General features: G+C 34.1%; 3 protein-coding genes across 4 annotated transcripts; 1 reads left to right on the top strand and 2 right to left on the bottom strand.

The window, feature by feature from the left end:
* Positions 1-1,394: 1,394 nt before the first annotated feature.
* LOC145061177 (EEIG1/EHBP1 protein amino-terminal domain protein) lies at positions 1,395-5,400 on the top strand. The gene is made up of 2 exons (XM_079008579.1): positions 1,395-1,607; positions 1,952-5,400. The coding sequence occupies exon 2, from the start codon at positions 1,964-1,966 to the stop codon at positions 5,111-5,113; it is 3,150 nt and encodes a 1,049-aa protein (XP_078864705.1). The 5' UTR covers positions 1,395-1,607; positions 1,952-1,963; the 3' UTR covers positions 5,114-5,400.
* A 1,192-nt stretch (positions 5,401-6,592) lies between these two features.
* LOC145062007 (PHD finger protein ALFIN-LIKE 5-like) lies at positions 6,593-8,147 on the bottom strand. 2 transcript variants are annotated; one of them, XM_079009618.1, is made up of 5 exons: positions 7,912-8,147; positions 7,746-7,778; positions 7,281-7,509; positions 7,084-7,210; positions 6,593-6,983 (listed from the first exon to the last, which is right to left on the bottom strand). In XM_079009618.1, exons 1-5 carry the CDS (start codon positions 8,012-8,014, stop codon positions 6,753-6,755), a joined length of 723 nt encoding a protein of 240 aa, XP_078865744.1. In that variant the 5' UTR covers positions 8,015-8,147; the 3' UTR covers positions 6,593-6,752. The 2 variants fall into 2 exon arrangements, with proteins under 2 accessions (XP_078865744.1, XP_078865743.1); XM_079009617.1 differs by having other exon boundaries at positions 6,593-7,004; positions 7,912-8,141.
* Positions 8,148-10,846: 2,699 nt separating this feature from the next.
* LOC145063541 (alpha/beta hydrolase domain-containing protein WAV2-like) lies at positions 10,847-12,993 on the bottom strand. Its single transcript, XM_079011138.1, has 7 exons — positions 12,639-12,993; positions 12,278-12,313; positions 12,066-12,199; positions 11,864-11,980; positions 11,627-11,797; positions 11,310-11,529; positions 10,847-11,176 (listed from the first exon to the last, which is right to left on the bottom strand). The coding sequence occupies exons 1-7, from the start codon at positions 12,874-12,876 to the stop codon at positions 11,157-11,159; spliced, it is 936 nt and encodes a 311-aa protein (XP_078867264.1). The 5' UTR covers positions 12,877-12,993; the 3' UTR covers positions 10,847-11,156.
* Positions 12,994-19,179: the final 6,186 nt, after the last annotated feature.

Below are 19,179 nucleotides of genomic sequence, written 5' to 3'. Positions count from 1 at the left end.
GGAAAGAGAAATGGTGGGTAGACCTTTTTTTTAAGTTAATATATATATATATATATATATATATATATATATATATTAATTTAACATATATGTTTCAACAATTAAAGAAAATTAAAAATATAAGTTATAAGGGCAAAATCGTCTTTTCAAGTGTATAGGGACCAAAAAAAGTAGAAAGATCTAAAATTGGACCAGTAGTGTACCAACATTTCGTTTTGGACCAAAACTATATATTTTTGCCAACCACAGGGACTATTTTTGCATGTTTCATAAAAATGCCAAATTGCCAATCAATCATCTAAAATCTAAAAATTCATAATGAAATCCTAGCCCAGCTTGCGAAAATCTGGCGAATGGCGCCCATATTTTGAATTCTTATAGCAAAGTGGGCCATATTTGGGCTTACAAATTGATATCCGTCTTTTCCAAAAAGATACAACCAAAAGTAGATTTGTCACCTCCAAAATTTGAATATTCAAATTTCAGGCATATATTTTCTTGTAAATACTAAGTATCCATAAGTGGTGTGAGTGACAATGTAAAAAGTATGATAATTTTTGAAACAATGTATCAAATTTGAATTAGTTTATTTAAAAGCCAGAAATACAAGTTTATATGAATATAACTTTCATATGACAATATCGGCCTTGAAAGATTTTTGTAGTTGATCTAGTCAAAAATTTATATTATAGGAACATTGATTTATTATTAATTTTCCCTTGTAAATTAATGAAAAAATGACATAAATATGATAGTCGTCTTATTCACCTTGTCAATGTTTTTTGAAATTATGGTTCTTTTTATAAAAGTAAATAAATTTGATGAGACTTTGGTCTCTTTCCAAAAAAAGAAAAAGAAAAAAGAAAATAATGATTCCTTTTCTCCCTTTGCTAGAATCCATGACTAGTCTCATAAAATACATCAAATATGTTATATTCAACATGTAGCTAACTTAGTTGACAACAATGACTAGATTTGAATAAAAGATTTATTGAAGGACCAAAAAATATATATTTATTGTTACATAAAGTATAATACAACTATTAAATAACATTTTTAGTTCAACCACTATTTAAAAAGGAAGTTGTGTTTCTATGACTCTCAAAAGTTATTAAAAATGTAAATTAATCGACCTATACAAGGTTTGTATTTAAACACATAGCTCCACAAAATCGCTATATACACACAACCTAGATCAATAGCATTTATAAATATAGTTGTAAAACTTTAAAGCACGTATCATAATTATCATATTTAATACCCCTATGAAGTGAGGAAGTTTATGATAAAAATTTGTGAAAGTATAAGGGGCAAAATGTAAAATACGAAACGATCACGTGCACTGCACCAACTAACGATGGCATTTCAGACATATTTTTATTGTTTGAACTCCGAACAAAAGAGGGTCAACCAGAGAGAGAGAGAGAGAGAGAGAGAGAGAGAGAGATAGGCTTAGCGTTACAAAGATTTGTAACTGTAGTTGCAAGAAATTCCATTTTCTTATTCACACACGCAATCAGAAGCTTGAAGTTTAAGGAGTACAGAAGGCTTCCTTCAAGGGATTAATCTAGGGTTTTCATGTTCTTTGTGCCCACGGATTTATCGAGGTAAGTGGTTTAACTTCCACTCCTCTATATCGTTACATTACATAGTTGAAGTATTCCGTATTATCATGCTGGAAAATTTTAGTAGTGAATCGAATCAAGTTTTGTTGAATCTGAACTCGAATTTTTTTGAACTGGATTATGTTGTATTTGAATTTTAAACGAATTAGGATTTAGGACCTCCGGTACCTGGATTTGACTGTATTTTCATCAATTCGATTCTCTCGAACTTGAATTTGATAGTTCAAATTTGAAGTTTGAAAAGTTTCATGAACAGTGCTGTTTTGGTAGGATTCGTGAATTGAGCTTTTCCTAAAAGGTTTATTTTGATATTCGTTGAACTGTAGGTAGTGAAGAGGATGTCAAAAAATGAGCTCAAAAGGAGAAGTGGTGAGGGTTCTGGAAATGGAATATTGTTCAAGGATATCGATGTATTGACTAAAGCATTATATGAAGATAAAACACATCCCAGGAGCATCATAAACTCTACAGCTAGTAGCAGATCAAAAGCCATTGTAAAACCTCATCTCCCTGAAACAAAATCTAAATCTAAAATCAACAATGAAGATCGGTTTCTAAAAGACAAGAAGTCCATTTGGAGTTGGAACACCTTCAAATCTTTCACACATGTCCGCAACAAGAGATTCAACTGTTGCTTCTCTCTTCAAGTCCATTCAATCGAAGGACTCCCACCAAGTTTTGATAATCTCACACTCTGTGTCAAGTGGAAGAGACGTGATGGTGAGTTGACCACTCACCCTGCATCAGTTTCACAAGGTGTAGCTGAATTTGAAGAACTGTTGACCAACACTTGCTCTGTTTATGGTAGCAGGAGTGGGCCCCATCACTCAGCTAAATATGAAGCAAAACACTTTTTATTGTATGCATCTGTGTATGGAGATCCTGAGCTTGACTTGGGAAAACACAGGGTTGACCTTACTAGATTACTCCCTCTTACATTAGAAGAGCTTGAAGATGAAAAAAGTTCAGGAAAGTGGAGTACTACATATAGATTATCAGGCAAGGCAAAAGGTGCAAGTATGAATGTCAGCTTTGGGTATTCAGTAGTTGACAACGTTAAATCTCCTGTTCAAAGTCAAATGAAGCGAGGTGAAAGTCTTCCTGTTATGTCTCGTTCATACAATCGTTCTGTAGAAGATATAAAGGATCTTCATGAGGTTTTTCCAGTTTCAAAATCAGAACTTTCTGAATCTGTTAGTATGCTGTATAAGAAACTCGATGAAGATAAGTCAACCATATCTGTTGACTATGAAACCAAAAGAGATGTTCAAGACTTTGACACTCCTGATCCTGAGAAAAGTGAGTTTTCTATCCTAGAACAAGGAATAGAGTTTTCTGTGAAAGAAAAGGCAACACCAGAACATGATATAAAAGCTTATGAAGAGGAACAAGGTACTTTAAAAGATCAGAGATTTGATGAAAAAGAATTAATCATGCAAGAATTGGAATTGGCCTTCAGTAATGTGAATGAAGTGTCAGATTCTCAAGAAGAAAGTGAGAATCTAAAAGAAGATGAAGAAGAGGGTACTTTAAAAGATCAAAGCTTTGATGAAAAAGAATTAATCATGCAAGAATTGGAGTTGGCCTTGAACAATGTGAATGAAGATTCAGATTCTCAAGAAGAAAGCGAAAATCCAAAAGAAGATGAAGAGGGTTTGAAGGGGACAGAAACAGAAAGTGTTGCAGGTTTTGAATATGAAGAAAATGAAAACATGGAGGTTAAAATCGGTTATAAAGAGAAAGGAAAGGCACTGAAATTAGATCATGCTACTGAAGTTGTAGCTGAAGATTTCTTAAACATGCTTGGAATAGACCACAGCCCCTTCAGTTTGACTTCTGAAAGTGAGTCAAACTCTCCACGAGAACGTTTACTAAGACAATTTGAAAAAGATGCATTGACCAATGGTTCTTCTTTATTCAACTTCAATCTTGATGATGATGATGATGAAATAGGGTTCATTTGTGACTCTTCATCGACCTCAATGTTACCCGAAGAACATAACAAAACAAAAGCATCGATCATGGAAGACATGGAATCAGAAGCTTTGATGCGTGAGTGGGGTCTAAACGAGAAGGTTTTCGAATCGAGTACAAAAAGTCAAGTTGACTTTTCTCCTGAAGAGCCACTAGAGCTTCCTCCACTTGGAGACAATTTAGGTCCTTTTGTTGAGACAAGTAATGGAGGTTTTTTGAGGTCAATGAGCCCTGAGATTTTCAAGAATGGTAAAAATGGAGGGAATTTGATCATGCAGGTTTCAAGTCCAGTTGTTGTCCCTGCAGAAATGGGGTCTGGAGTTATGGATGTTTTACAAGGTTTAGCTTCTGTTGGTATTGAAAAGCTTTCATTTCAAGCAAACAAGCTCATGCCTTTAGAAGATATATCTGGAAAAACCATCCAACAAATAGCTTTAGAACAAGAATCATCATCATCCATCGTAGGTAAAAGTGAAAGTCAAAGATCAAGAAAATACGATTTGGGGGATACAGATCCAGAATATGTATCTTTAGAGGATCTTGCACCATTGGCAATGAACAAGATCGAAGCTTTATCAATGGAGGGGTTAAGAATACAATCCGGGATGTCTGATAATGAAGCACCTTCAAACGTAAGCCCAAAATCCATAGGTGAAGTTTCTGCTCTCGAGGGTAAAAGGGTAAATTTGGGAACTGGGGGGTTGCAGTTGCTGGATGTTAAGAACAATGGACATGATGATAATGATGATGATGGTATGGATGGGATGATGGGTTTGTCAGTGAGTTTAGACGAATGGATGAGATTGGATAGCGGTGAAATCGACGAGAGTGAAAGAACTTCAAGAATTCTTACAGCTCATCATGCTAGTGACATGGCAAGGGTAAAAAGAGGAGGTAAAAACAAGAAAGGGGGGTTGTTGGGGAATAATTTTACGGTTGCGTTAATGGTTCAGCTTCGTGACCCGTTAAGAAACTTTGAACCGGTGGGGACACCGATGCTTGCTCTTGTTCAAGTGGAACGCGTATTTGTCCCACCAAAACCCAAAATTCACAGCTCCATTTACTGGAGAAAACCCGAAGAAGAAGAAGAAGAGGTGAAAGTTAAAGATGTTGAAGAAGATAATAAGGTGGTGGTTGTTGAGGAAGAAAGTGTTTTGGTTCCTCAGTTTAAGGTTGTGGAGGTTCATGTTGCGGGTGTGAAGAGTGAGAGTGAGAGTGGGAGTGGGAATGAGGGGGGTAAAAAGGGAATTTGGGGGTGGGGGTCGAATGCGAAACAAGAGAAGGCGGGGTCGCGGTGGTTGGTGGCAAATGGGATGGGGAAGAAGAATGGGAAGCATCCGCTGATGAAATCAAAAGCTGCTGATAAATCTTCTGGTGGTGGTGGTAGTCTGTGGAGTGTCTCGTCAAAGGGGAAGGGGAAAGGGAAGGTGGACCCACCTGTTACTGTTAGGAACCCTAATGTTATCATTCCTAATGAAACAGTGAGGTTGCTAAGTGGAGCAGGCTTTTTATGAAAATGAAATGGTTTCTGTTGTCAACAGATTGATTGCTATATAACTTATAAAGATAAAGATGTTTTGTTAAAAAGAAATTATGGTGCAAATGAATTTATTGGAAGAGGAACCTGTTTCAATCCTTGCTTGTGTACAGCTAAAGGCAAAAGTCATGGCATGGATGATTGAAATTTCTTCTACTTTATAGCTTGTGTAGGCTATTTTGCCATTTTCTTATGTTTGTGGTTTTAACTCAGAAAGCTTTTCAGTTTCGAATATTTGAATGTATTTATTTTGTGATTTATATATTATATGGCAACCACCGGTTTGCAAAGAAAAAAAATATTTTTATCAAATTACATACAAGTTATCCGTTTTTTGATGAAGAATCCAAACTACTAGTCCCAACAATTGTCCTAGTACAAATGGGAGTCAACAACATTTGATCATTTTGTCTCAGCATTAGTAGTTGTCTATCTTTCCAATTCCAGAATAGGCACCGATAGAAATAAAAAAAACAAAAGTTTGAATCAACTATTTTAGTGATATTATGCTATTTTATTCCCAAGACAACACAAGGCAGATTAATCAAGCAGGATTACAAGCAGTCAATACATTTGAAGAACTCACCAAGCATCTTGTTGAGTTACTAGGAGAGATAAAAAAAAAACTATGCCAAATAATCCTCAATGCAAGAAGACATCATTGTCAATAGTGTAAAGAAAATTTAGAAGAAGCATCAATAATGATACACGCAATGACGTCAGTTAGGAGGAAGAGATAAGAGCAAACACAATATACGATACTACTGTTCAAACACGATACAATTATTACCTGTCAAACATATAATAATTATAATATATTGATTTTTGTCAGATATATAATAGTATGAATGTATTGTATGTAGGACACATAGGTCAATGATACATAGTAACATCCAATATATATGTAATAGTATGAATGTATTGTGTGTATGACACATAGGTCGATAATGCATAGTAACATCCAATGTGTTTGTTAGGTATGTGTAGTTTGTAATAATTCAATAATGTAGAATAGTATGTGTAATTGACTAACAATAGTTAGTTATATATTGTGTTTGTAAAATAATGTCTATATAAGCATCGTTCATCCCATGAAATAAAATTTGTAAAATAAGTTTACTCTCAAAATTTAAAATTTTGTCTGATAAAGTTTTTAACAAATCATATATCCTAAAAATATCATCTAAGAATTCGACAAGCAGACAAATATTGTGTATTGTGATAATATTAGTGCACTCTACCTCTCCAACAACCCGGTTCAACATCAAAGAACAAAAGCATATCCAAATCGAAGGTAATGACTCCTATTATCTTTGTTTATTCAATTACCTAGTCCATTTTATTCTTTTGTCCAACTAAACATAAGCACATGCATGTTTCATTTAACAGTTTTAAGCAAAATGTTCTGATAATTTGTTAAACAGATCCATAAAAGCAATCATGGGTTAACTAGAGATTCCAAGAAAAACATTTTCTTTTTGCAATTTCCATGGACAAGTTGATAAAATTAAAAAGATCTCAAGTCTTTCTCCATTAACACCATCTAAATGACTAAAATAACCAAAACACCATATTAAAACCAACATTCTTTCCTACACTTGTCTCAAATTCAACCATCAAGGTCGTGCTCTCTTGGTGCTACAACTAGGACATTTATAGTGCTTAATATGCTCAGCTTTTGCAGGAGTAATCTTTACACACTTCCCATGAAACCACCTCTCACACAAATCACAGCAAATCCAAAACTCATCGGAAGCATAATTCTCTCCACAGGCCCCACACAATGCATCACCATGTTCATCCTCCTCCTCATCTTCTTCTTCCTCATCCACCTTACCATACTTCCCCTGAAAGGATTCAGACCCTTGCTGTTCATATCAAACATTCAACCAAAACAGATTTTCAATATATTATCAATAAAACAAAGTCTCTTAAATCATATCATACCCCTTTGGTGTTTGACTTTGATTTGTTGTTGTTGCTGTGGTTAGCCATCTTTGTTTGTTTCTTGGTGTTTCCACTCACGACTTCAAAGATTGTTGGGAGATCATTTATCATGTTGAACAAACGTTTCCTACATCAGAATTAATGATTATAAAAGTAACCTAACCACCATTGATGAAGGAAAACAGAGATGAAAGAACCTGTCGGATTTGTCAAAACCAAATCTAGCACCAAAATAGAATGCTACAGAAAGTAGCCATGCATCACTGTGGACAGCAACTAAAGCCAACCAGTCGTTTTCTTGCATTCCATCTCTTGCAAAATTGATACCTAATGCAGGCTCAGGAAGCTCTGGAGGGACCTCTTCTGCAGGTAGGTTAACCTCCCATTGTTCGCTAGGGAATCCATACAAGCACAGATTTTCTTTCTCTGAAAACACCAAAACATGAAGTAAGTTTATAAAAACAAGAGTAGCCCCAATTGTTTCTATAGCATGTTTGATCCGAATAGCTCCAAAACATCACACAATTATATCCTTTTTAAAAAGGAAATAGAAAACCTAATCATATATCTTCGGCTGATGAAATTGTAAAACATATGATACGGGGAGAAAGTGATAAAAAGAAGTTAAGAACGGCTGGAAAATTGAAACCCTAGGAACGAACCAGGATCGCACTGCCGGAAAAAATCTTCAACATCTACAATGCGAAACAAATAGAAGATATCAGATATTAGGAATTGAACCCTAGAGACTTGAAACTTGAGCAAATTCGTTGAGTGAGAAATTGAGATTGGATAATTAGGAAAGGAATTAGAAGAGATTAGGCGCACCGGTTGTGAGGGCCTTGATCATGCCACTACGACGGCCTTTGTAATCTCTGAAGACTTCTTCGACGGTCCGAGGATTGTATGCAGCGGCTCCGGCAGCGTCCATTGTCGCCGTCGCTCTCCGAGGAGAAAACACGTTCACTGTATGTGCGCTGAAAAGAAAACTTGATTTTCAGAGATGGATTTTAGCATCCATTAACTTCATATAAAACAAAAAAAGAACATGGAATTTTGTATTTGTGTGTGTATGAGAGAGAAAGAGGGGCAGATGGGTTTCTTTCTTATATAATATTGGTTGACTACTTTATTTTTTAGATAAATGCATTACTCCGAAAAATATTTTATTAGATAACACAATTCTCTTTTATAAAAGATATGTCGCAAAATAGACCAAAATACTTTTTGGTCAAAGGGTGTGGCTACAACCTACAGTGGCACCAAAATTGAGATAAAAGCTTTAGTTAGCACTGAGAAACGTGTTGTGTTGTTTTGGATTTTTATCGTGTCAGTTAAGGGATTGAGAGAGTTAAACCCTAAGACCTTCCTATATGGGGCAAGGGTCTACAAATGAGGTCCGACATGGCATAGATGTCTAAGCGTGAACACCAGCCCAAAGGGACGTAAATGTGTTATGGCTTGGCTACAATCACAGGAGATTACAAGGCATTCTATTGGCTAGCCTTAAACGCTCACGATTTAGATTGTTCCTTATTGTTGTTGCTATGTAAAAAAAAAAAAAAAAACTATATTTAAATTGCACTAGCTTTTATTCATAAATTTCAACCATTTTATACATATTTCACACTATAAACATGGACAGATGCTAGATTTAGTATTAGGTGTTGTTGGTGACACATTTTTTTTTACGTAGTGGCACAATAGTAGAAAAGACGAAAAATCCGAAATTTTTTACTTTATGTCTGAAAGAAAAAAACAGGGGTTGTCGATGTCATTAAGTTAAAGGAAGTGATAACACTCCTAACACCTTGTCACATCATACTTTGAAGTGCCACCTCATTTTTGAATATTTAGCACTTAATCTTAGCATTTGGTAGAGAGTGATAACACTCCTAGCATTCCATTTTTTTATTTTTTTTTCTAATTTAATTGAATTACTTTATTTTAATATAGAAACATTTTTTGTACATAAATATTAAACAAATTTTATTTTTCTAAACTACAAACAATTAATATAATATTTGATAATCAACGGTATATGTTTTACCGGTATTAAATAAGTTTGAACGTTTGATAATCAACAGTATGTTACAAAATATTGATATATCACTAATTTAACTTATTTTACCAATGTAATTGTTAAATTTAATTATTTATTTGTTTTATTATTATTATTATTATTATTATTATTATTATTATTATTATTATAAATGAACATTGTGATATCATTATGAAACATAGCTTTCATTTTAGAAAGAATCTTAAAACTCAAGGGACTAAGGTGTTGTTTGTTTTTTCGAAGCAAAAATGTCTGAAGTCTGTGGACCACCTCTGCAACCCTCTGTAGCAGAAGAGGTGGAACAAACAGCTGCAACATTTAAAAAAAGTTTGTTTGTTTTTTAACGTCTGCAGACTGCTGCAGTAAGTTAAAGTAAGACGTGAAGAGGTTTGAAGCAGCTAATTTAGTGTTGCGCCACGCAGCACACGCGCAACAGTTTTTAAGTCAGAAGTATTCTAAAAAACAAACAGCTGCGAAGAGTCAAGTGTTGCGCGGCGCAACAATAAGAGGTCAGAAGAGGTTTTTTAGAAAAAAAAAAAACAACACCTAAGTTTTTAGATAAAGTAAAACTGCAAGGACCATTCAATGAATATATCATATTTCATCTGCTTTATCTTCTCTTCTTTTGAAAAAGCTTAGACACTTTATCTTCTTCTCTTTAGAACAACAAAATCGCCATTTTTATTACAGAGCAAAGTTTGTTAAATTGAATTCATAAATTGAATTTTGTCAAGCAAATTAGTAATCCTGTCAAACCACACACGGACCAATCGCATTCATTTCTCACATTCTCTCTTCTCGCCAACATAGTGACGAGCCTCCAGTGGCGAGCCCCCTAGTGAGCGCTAGGGGGCAGTGTTCCAAGCTGCTTAGCGAGTTTAACGATGGTATATGGCGAGCCACTCCGCTTAGCCTTATGGGCACCATAGTGGAACCACCCCTGACTACAAACACATACATTTTCTTTCTATATCTTATTCTCTTCAAATTATGGATCCAAACCAAAATACCCAAACCACTCCAAACACCCGAGAAACCTCAAACACTTCAAATGATCATTTCTCACATGTTGGTAATTATATGTAAATTTTAGCATCTCCAATTCAACATCTATTCACTACTTATTCATACCCCCCAAATTAATTCCAACAACCTATACCACAACAATTCGATCATCACAATTCCAAGATTTTCAACAACCATCTTAACCTCAATAATTGAACAAACCATCTCCCCCAAACTCAAGTCTCATTTTCTCAATCCCAACCTAAGAACCTCGACGATAAAAACGACGAAAGGGTCCAAGAAACTCAACCACAAGGGCTAATGGTGATACATATAGTCACACCCTAACTATTTCCAAGGGTTAATAGTGTGGTAGTAAGAATGTAGTGAAGATGATATGATGTTGATATGATGTTACTTTTCTAATAACAATGCGATGATCATACCCTTTAACATAACTTGACTCATTTAATTATCATGACTTGTCGTGTCAATCCTTTTATTTTCGCGTTGAGTTTTACGTCAAGGTTTAGACTTTGTAAATATGTTGTATCATGTTGCATTGAAACATTTTAAAGCTTGAAAAGTAGACGGGAAGACAAAAAGAAACAGTGAAACATCAAAGTTAGGAGGTGAAAAGAAAAAAATAAAATAAAAATGATATTAAGTTTAGAAACCAAAATGGGAGAAGTTAGATGAAAAAAATTATTTATTTATCCTTAAAGTAAGTTTAACTGTTTAAACACAAACATCATTTTGACTGACAATAGCCACTGTAGCCGGTTTCTAATGATTCGATTCTACTGGTGGTTAAAGACTTGATACGGTAAAACTCTATATGCATCTGTATAAAGCTGGAATCTACACCACTTTCTATTTTCTTAAAAATCATATAATATTTGCAATTCTACAAAAAAAAAAAAAAAAAAAAAGATCTGGACCCTTTTCATGAGCCCAAAAAATCCCAATGTATTTTCATATTTGTGCAGGAAGAAGGCATGGCAGATCACAAAGAGCTTTTGACCACTGCAATTGTTAAAAATCTCAAGAGTTACAAAAACTGTTTCCAATAAATTCCAAGTGCTTATAATAAATATATAAACATGCACTTTACACAAATACTATTTAAAAAATGTAAAAAGATTGATCTAAAACATACCATTTCCATTCTCCAACACATTTTCCTGTAAAAATGTCTGAACAGCTTCCCAATACTCATCACCACCAGCCAGCCACGTGTCCATATGTTTGCCATTAGGGAAATCCACAAAAATGCATCTTTTGTTATGCAATGCTGCTTTTGCATATAACATCTCCATGTGAGATGGAGGAATCATCTCATCTTGTAGCCCAGAAAGAAACAAAATCGGCTGTTTTATCTGTGTATATCCAATAAAAGCTTTCAACTTTTTGATGTATAAAACTATAAAAAAGATAAATCTTTACACTTTTTAGTGTATATCGAATGAATAATACCTGTCCAATTACATCTATAGTGTTCCAAGGAGACCTGACAACAAAATTCAGAATTTTTGGGGTTTTAGAATTGCTTGAGCTTCCTCCAATGAAATACTTCAGAAAAGGTAATAAAACTCCAGCCATGTCTAGAATTGAAGTAAAAGTGTTCTCCAATATCAATGCAGCCACCTGAAAAATCATAAGTTAATGAACTTTTTTTATAAATAAGTTCATAAAATATATTATTATATATACCTTATCTGGATTATTTTTGGTGACCACAGCACCAACTGCCCCACCAAGAGACCTTCCAAATACTACTATTTGAGTAGTGTCTATGTCTGTTCTTTGACTCAGGTGATCTAAAGCAGCCTGGTGAAAATGAAAAAAGATGGATGTGTAAAAGATAGAGAAAGCAAAATGAAATTATATAAAAAGTATTGGCTAGAAAGCAAACCTGTGCATCCATGGTGATTCCTTCTTGAGAAGGATAACCATCACTAGCACCATACCCTCTGTAAGAAAGCATGAAAACATTGCAGTGAAGGTTTTGTAACATAATGCGCACCATTTCAAGACGATGTGCAATGTCTATTAGTTCATAAGTCAAGGCTTTCGATGATCATATATGATACATATATTCAGAATTTATATCACCAAGAAGGATACTACCAGCGTTTTCTTGGAAGAACAGAATAGTTGGGCCTGCAAATTGAACATGTATACTCTTAATCCCAAAATTTGGGAACAGATGGAGCTAAATTGAAGAATACTTTTAACATTTTGTTGCAGAAATCGCAAATTTGAGAGGAGATGGAGCTAAGTTAACGAGTAATAAAGTGAGGAATTCTCTTCCGAATGGATCGTCAGTGATCATCCGATAGGGTAAATTAAAACACATATAAACCCTAAATTCACCAGCAGAGACGAATTTCCACAATTTGAACAGAAGTGATGCATAACGGGAAAGTAGATCACATATGTGAGTTGATGTATGCATGTTTATATATCGAGAGATAGAGATGGTGACCTGTGGAATTGGGAGAGAACTTGATGAACCATGAATGAAGGCGGACACCATCGGAGGAAGTAAGCCATACGTCTTCGAAAATGAGGCGGAGACGATCCGGGGTGATTGGATAGGACTTGGTGAGACCAGGCAAGACGGGTACGTAAACTAACTTTTCCTGAAAGGCTACCAACAATGCCATTCCGGCCACCGCTATTCCGCCGACGCCGTAGATCAACAAGCTCTTGTACGACACCATCGCCACCTCCCTCTCTCTCTCTCTCTCACACACACACAGTGAATTCCTTGGCAAAGGAGTTAACCAAATCACTAGCAACGTGTTCTCAAAAAAAGAGTGAAAAATAAGGAAGAAAAAATAATCGTGTCTTTGAGTTTCTTCGAAGAGGAAAAGTTAATAGAGATTGCATTGTTTTGTTTTGTTTATTTTTTCTCTAAAATTCAATAAAAAATATCATTTTCATTTTTTTTATAACTATACGAAAATACAAATTATAACATTATACACTTTTCTTTTCCTTTCAATTTTTTTAGAACAAACCGTTATCGACGGTTGATGCCTCAAAATTTTCAAGAAAAATTTCCTTCATGAATGATAACTTAATGATAGGACCATCATAGGAGATTTAGAGAGTGTTGGATGACCGATCCTAGATTGGGTATTGAACCAAATATTAAGAAAACTAAACTACTTTGATATTAATGTGATAGTAGGAACCTTCATGAGGGTTTATACATGTTAACATTGGAAGACCGTTATTGTGGGTGAGCTTCTTGGAGGGGTTGTTTGCATAAACAAATGTTTTATTAATGAATCGGTCATATTGAGTCTGTGTTCGATCATATTGAGTCTGTGTTTTTCTTTCATAGTTTGGTGACATGCGGGAGAAGCTACTTTTGTTTCGATTTGTATGTGTATTGTCAAACTTTTCTTTGGCTTGAGGACGTATTAACTTATACATATAGAAGTGACGTCATTGTTCTTTGACAAAGAGTTATGTGGGTTGATTGAGGATATGAAAGTTTGTGGAGTTCTTGTCTTCGAAGACATCCAGTGACCACTTGTTCCTTTATCCATTCAATTTGGTTGTCTAGGGTTGTATTCGGTAGTAGAGGCTTCATTATATGCTTTTGTGGCATCCAAGGCCAATCTTGAGGGGTTACAAGACAACAAACATATTAGGAGACAAAGACATATGTGATATTGATTTTAATTATGTTTGTGTTTTGGCTTGTCTTCACAATCATAAATTTCGATTTTAGGGGGTGTTTGGTATAGTGAAATAAAGGAAGAGAAATGGAATCCATTTCATTTCCCATGTTTGTTTACTAGCAAGAATAAGGAAATAAGAGAGAAACTAATTCTCATTCCACCTAATTAATTCTCCGCATTTTAAAAAGAAATGAAGAGAAAATGCAAAATAAATACACGGAGAAAAAAAACGGAGACTTGGAAGTACCAAGCTCATTTCATGTTCAAACCCTCCCACTTCTTATCATCAGGTTCTACTTTTTATTCTACTTATTAATATTTAATATATATGTTACATAATTGTTTTAACATTTCATATATATATATATATATATATATATATATATATATATATATATATATATATATATATATATATATATATTATCCTTTTTGTTTAAAACATGTTTGTATTGCATTGGAAAATATATATGTAAAATGTTAATTAACAATTATAAAAAAATACATGGTAGAACATTATTAACAAAATTAAAAACTAAAATAATGTATAATTTGACAAATTAATATATAACTCATAATGATATTATTACAAAAAACGTTGTTTAAAAAATTGTAAAAACTTATTTATCTTTTCTTGTTTAATACAACCTAACAAAAAAAATTATTGACAGGTATATTTATCTGATTAATTTTCAATTGTACCAAATAATGGAAATAATTCTTTTTCTTTGGCTTAATTCTCTTTCTTTACATTTTTATTTGGTTTCATTAATAAGGATACTCCATAAGCCTAACATGCATTGGCCACCATCCTTTTTAATACATACATACATATATATATATATATATATATATATATATATATATATATATATATATATATATATATATATATATATATATAGAGGCATAGGTTATTCTATTCAAAATAATTATTGTGTTATTAAATACATAAATGTGGGCCACTCAATTTTACTTATTTTAAGAAAGTGATTAATATATTTTATTGAATTATATATAATTGAAAAATATCATCTAATTTAATTACAAGGGTATTTTAGTCAATTAATATATATTTAATAAAGGAAATTTTCATATTTTAAGGGATCATAAATTCTATTAATTTTAAAAATCCAATTTTACGAATTATAATTCTTTTAATTCGGACATTCAGATATATTTATGAGTATATTCAAAAATAAAAATATTATTGAACCATAAATAATAAAAATATTCTTGAACCATAAATATCATGACTTTGAAAACTTCTTGTAGAATAACAAATTCTTGAACAATCAATTGAAGAATAAAAACAAAAAAAATACATTATTTCTTATTGAATACGGGTAATAATTGTTAAGAATTACATTTTTTGTTAAAGAATAAGACTAAAAAAACTTTCAAAACGGGAAAGAAAACATTAAAATCTAACAACGACACTAATACATTTTAAAAGAATAATGTTGCTTAGAATCACTTTCAAATTTTGTGGTCCGTTCTTCAGACATCAACTTCTATGAAAACAAAACCAAATTGTAGTTTAGATTCCAATAATGCATTAGCAAATGAAAAATAGAAAACTAAATTCCTTTGGAAAAATATGTAGACTTGTGGATTGCACCAAAACCAATAACCAAGAATTGTAGAACATGCATAAATCAGTGACAAAATATCCATACTCCATTCCAACAGAATTAGAATTCATGATTCCATTTCAACAGAATTGGAATTCGTGATTCCATTCCAATAGAATTGGAATCGCACCAATATCATCCATTAATACTCTTTGCATTCATAAAAGAGTACATCGACAACATCTCAGTCTAATTTTCTACAAAAGGAGAGTTGTTCTCATGGGTATCTAACTAGAAAAAGTAAACACTAAATTGTTTTCGAACACTCTTTATAGCTGCATCAGATTGTCTCTAGCATGGACCGATGGATAAATTGATGGAATTGTTTTTCTTTATACAAATATTGGTTTGAATCATAGAGGTATATGTTACTGTGGTTTTCTTCTCTAGTTGTGTCTAGGTCACCAAACAGCTGTGTATCCAAAAATGGTTGTGAATAGGACAAAGGACAAAGTATAAACATTTTGGTCCTTAATGGTCTCAATGAATTTTCAATGAAGTAAAAGTTGCTTACGGTTGGTCTGTTAAGGGTCTTATTGTCATTAAACAAAAGGGAAAATTAAAGCCTATTCTACTCTCTTGGTGTTGCTCAAGAGTTAATTTTCTTGAAAATTAAGAAAAAAGGATTATAGATAATCATGTTTTTATCATTTAAGAAAGTAGACAAGATAAAAAGATGGAAAATGGGAAAACAGAAAACGACAATTAGGGAGTTGAGACTTTAACTAATTGAAAGTTTGAATTGAAGAAATGATGTCGATAGAAGAGTACGCAAAACACTATTCCAACAAAACCAGTCGACACTACTCTAAGAAGGTACACACACAATGAACAAATAATAAGAAATTAAGCGAACATGTGTTTATAAAATTGGAAAAGAAAGGTTACCTATGTAATTATTTGTCTAGGTGTTAGGCACGTCCCTCATCCAACTTTCTTATATTTTCCCATGATTTGGATTAGTCATCTACCAAGGAGTCTCTTCCCGATCCATCCATTTTTAATCATTAAAAATCTTCCCGGTTTAGCTGTTCATTTGACGGTGACGTAATCTGTTAAGGAGTATCCCAATCCAAAGAAGTTTATGCCCCTAAAATCACCACCATTTACGCTCCCTTGTGATGGAAGAAGCAGCAACTGTGCAGTGTTGGAGGCACAATTGACCGTGAAAGAAGAAATAGCAGCCATGGAGTGTTGGTGACAAGTGGCGGAGGACCGTCGATGTGACAACCCGATATTTCAACTCTTTGTAATGACCTAAAAAGTCAAGTATTGTAACCACTTTTGAATTAATAAAATTAACTTTGATAATAAAATGTCCAAAAAGTTCTATTTTAATTCCCCCTATGTTTAAATGTCATTAAACCGGGATCTTACGTAAAAAGAACGCCCAAATCCGACTTCGTATATTGAAGTTAAGATTTTTCCAAGTTCGGCTTAGCAACAGACAGCTAAAAACTCGAATCGGAGATCGAGCGACTTTCGGCCAGAATGACCTAAACGAGAATCGAAGGTCTCGACAATGATATTTCAGCGGTGAAAAGTCTGACAAAAACCGACTTCAGATAAAGAAGTTATGAATTTTTAAAGAAATTCCTTAATCACGTCATTTTATAATTAAATAATAAAAACAATTTCGGAATTTGCCAACGGAGTCTAAACGAAAGTTGTAGAGTGTAGTCTCACGTTCGCGTGGATATAAAGACCATCGAAAACGGAGTTCGTATGAAGGAGATATGATTTTTTGAAGTTTATTAAATAAATTATATATAAAATTAATTCAAAAATCCGGTAATATCCGAGGGAGGAGTCAGCGTCCTCATCCGAGTTACGCGCTGCGTAACCTCGTACGCCCCGCGTACCCGAGGGCCTTGGTCTCGGTCCGTCCACGTCGCCCCTATGCGAAGCTACCGACCCGCCCCATCCGACCCGATCCGTCCCATCCGAAGCCGAGGCAGTCGAGGACTCGGTCATGCATGACGTACGTGTACGCGTTGCGTACGAGCGTACGCCCCGCGTACCGAGGCTTCTCAGACCCCTATAAATAGAATGCGAGGGTTTCCGGAAAAATTGCTCATTTCTTCTCATTTCTCTTGCGTTTTGCCTCGTTTTCCGTGCCCGTTCAAACCCGAAGCCCTGGTCTTTTTGCTCAAGTCCCGAAGGTCGATTTTACTCCCGAGAATCCCGAGAAAAATCTGTTTCCCGAGACGAAACTCTACCCGGTTTTCCATCTCGCTATCTTCAAACTTTCAAGTGAGTTCATACCCCTAATCAATATTTTAAATGATTTTAAAATGCTTTAATGGGGGGGAGGGGGGATTACAAGTAGAAACAAACATGTTATTTAATCATTGATATGTATTTTATAACTGTGTTTGTTGTTTAACATAGTTCACATGCTACAAAATGTGATGCATGAAATGGTTTTACATTTTAAAAACACATTGTTACCAAATGTTTTACCTTTGAAATGTTTATTAAAATGACATCAAGTCATTGTTAATTATTGTTCAAAACCCATAGATGTCTTACAAAAACCATTTTTCATTCTTGAACTAAACTATGCATATACACTTATATTCTTATATATGTATTGATGTTATAGCGTACATCTTTCATTTAGTTTCCCACACTCTTGAGTAGTAAGAGTGTACAAACCTACATGATCATCCAGTTATATTACAGTAGATTATCATAGGGATAATTTGAAGATATCAAACATTACTTCTATTACAAGGAATCACACAAGAGTCAGTTCATTCATGAGTTCTTACTAGAACCTTACCTGATACATGAGTACCTTTACATATGGTTACATGATACATGAACACATTACAAGAGTACCTTTACGTAGATACCTTTACCTGTGTATACTTGTTTATAGTGAATGTTTGTATCTCAAATTGCGAGGATGATTTATTAGTACCTTCTGTGTAAATCTTCCTGCCTATCCCACAGTACCTCGGGATACCTAGATAGGCCTCTATCCCACAGTACCTCGGGATATACGTATGGGACTAACCATTCCGGAACCCATCTGTTAGCAACAGTGGGTGATGAACATCTACGGATGCCTACGGTTATTACTTATACTAGGAGTACCTTTTCGGGGACTAACCCTTCCCTCGCCCTGCTGCTGCTACAGAAGACAATTGGACAATCTTTGGATGTTCATTAGGTTATATAAAGCACATGTTAGCACCAGTACCTCCGGCTAACATTTACTTTATTACGTATTTCCTATTACTTTATTTTGTGATACCTTTCACATAAACGATGAGTTAGACCAAGCACTTTTAGTACTAGTCAATACAAAAACTACACTTCATACTTACAAAACATTCGGGTCTTGGTAGAAGACTACACTTCATATATACAGAACATTCGGGTCTTGGTAGAAGACTACATTTCATACTTATAGAAAATAAGGGTTTTTCTAGGGATTTCATACTTACCTCAACATTTTCATTTAAAGGTTTACATGGCTTTCATAACATATTTTCACAAACAAGGCAATGACACTTATATACTTATGAATTCACCAGCTTAAAGCTGATACTCGCTTTCAAAATAACTTGTATTCTCAGGTCATCAGTAGACAGGTACGGAGGCCAGGTTTTGAGAAGTCGAAGCAGACAAGTCTCGTCTTTTATTTTGATTGTATATTTTTGGTGTCTTATTACAATGAAAGAACACA

Source organism: Lactuca serriola, chromosome 7 (assembly GCF_051521515.1).
Source record: "Lactuca serriola cultivar US96UC23 chromosome 7, Lser_US96UC23_V15, whole genome shotgun sequence".
NCBI lineage: Eukaryota > Viridiplantae > Streptophyta > Magnoliopsida > Asterales > Asteraceae > Lactuca > Lactuca serriola.
This window is presented reverse-complemented; position numbering and strand designations above follow the sequence as displayed.

Excerpts from the sequence above, each read along its gene's own strand:
- LOC145063541 (XM_079011138.1), bottom strand. The coding sequence starts at position 12,876 with ATGGTGTCGTACAAGAGCTTGTTGATCTACGGCGTCGGCGGAATAGCG. Across the intron at positions 11,798-11,863 it reads CCAAAAATAATCCAGATAAG|GTGGCTGCATTGATATTGGA; the intron begins GTATATATAATA and ends ATGATTTTTCAG. Across the intron at positions 11,177-11,309 it reads TGTGTTGGAGAATGGAAATG|TGGTCAAAAGCTCTTTGTGA; the intron begins GTATGTTTTAGA and ends TAACAATTGCAG.
- LOC145062007 (XM_079009617.1), bottom strand. The coding sequence starts at position 8,014 with ATGGACGCTGCCGGAGCCGCTGCATACAATCCTCGGACCGTCGAAGAA. Across the intron at positions 7,510-7,745 it reads TTTCCGGCAGTGCGATCCTG|AGAAAGAAAATCTGTGCTTG; the intron begins GTTCGTTCCTAG and ends TGGTGTTTTCAG. Across the intron at positions 7,211-7,280 it reads GGTTTTGACAAATCCGACAG|GAAACGTTTGTTCAACATGA; the intron begins GTTCTTTCATCT and ends ATTCTGATGTAG.
- LOC145061177 (XM_079008579.1), top strand. The coding sequence starts at position 1,964 with ATGTCAAAAAATGAGCTCAAAAGGAGAAGTGGTGAGGGTTCTGGAAAT.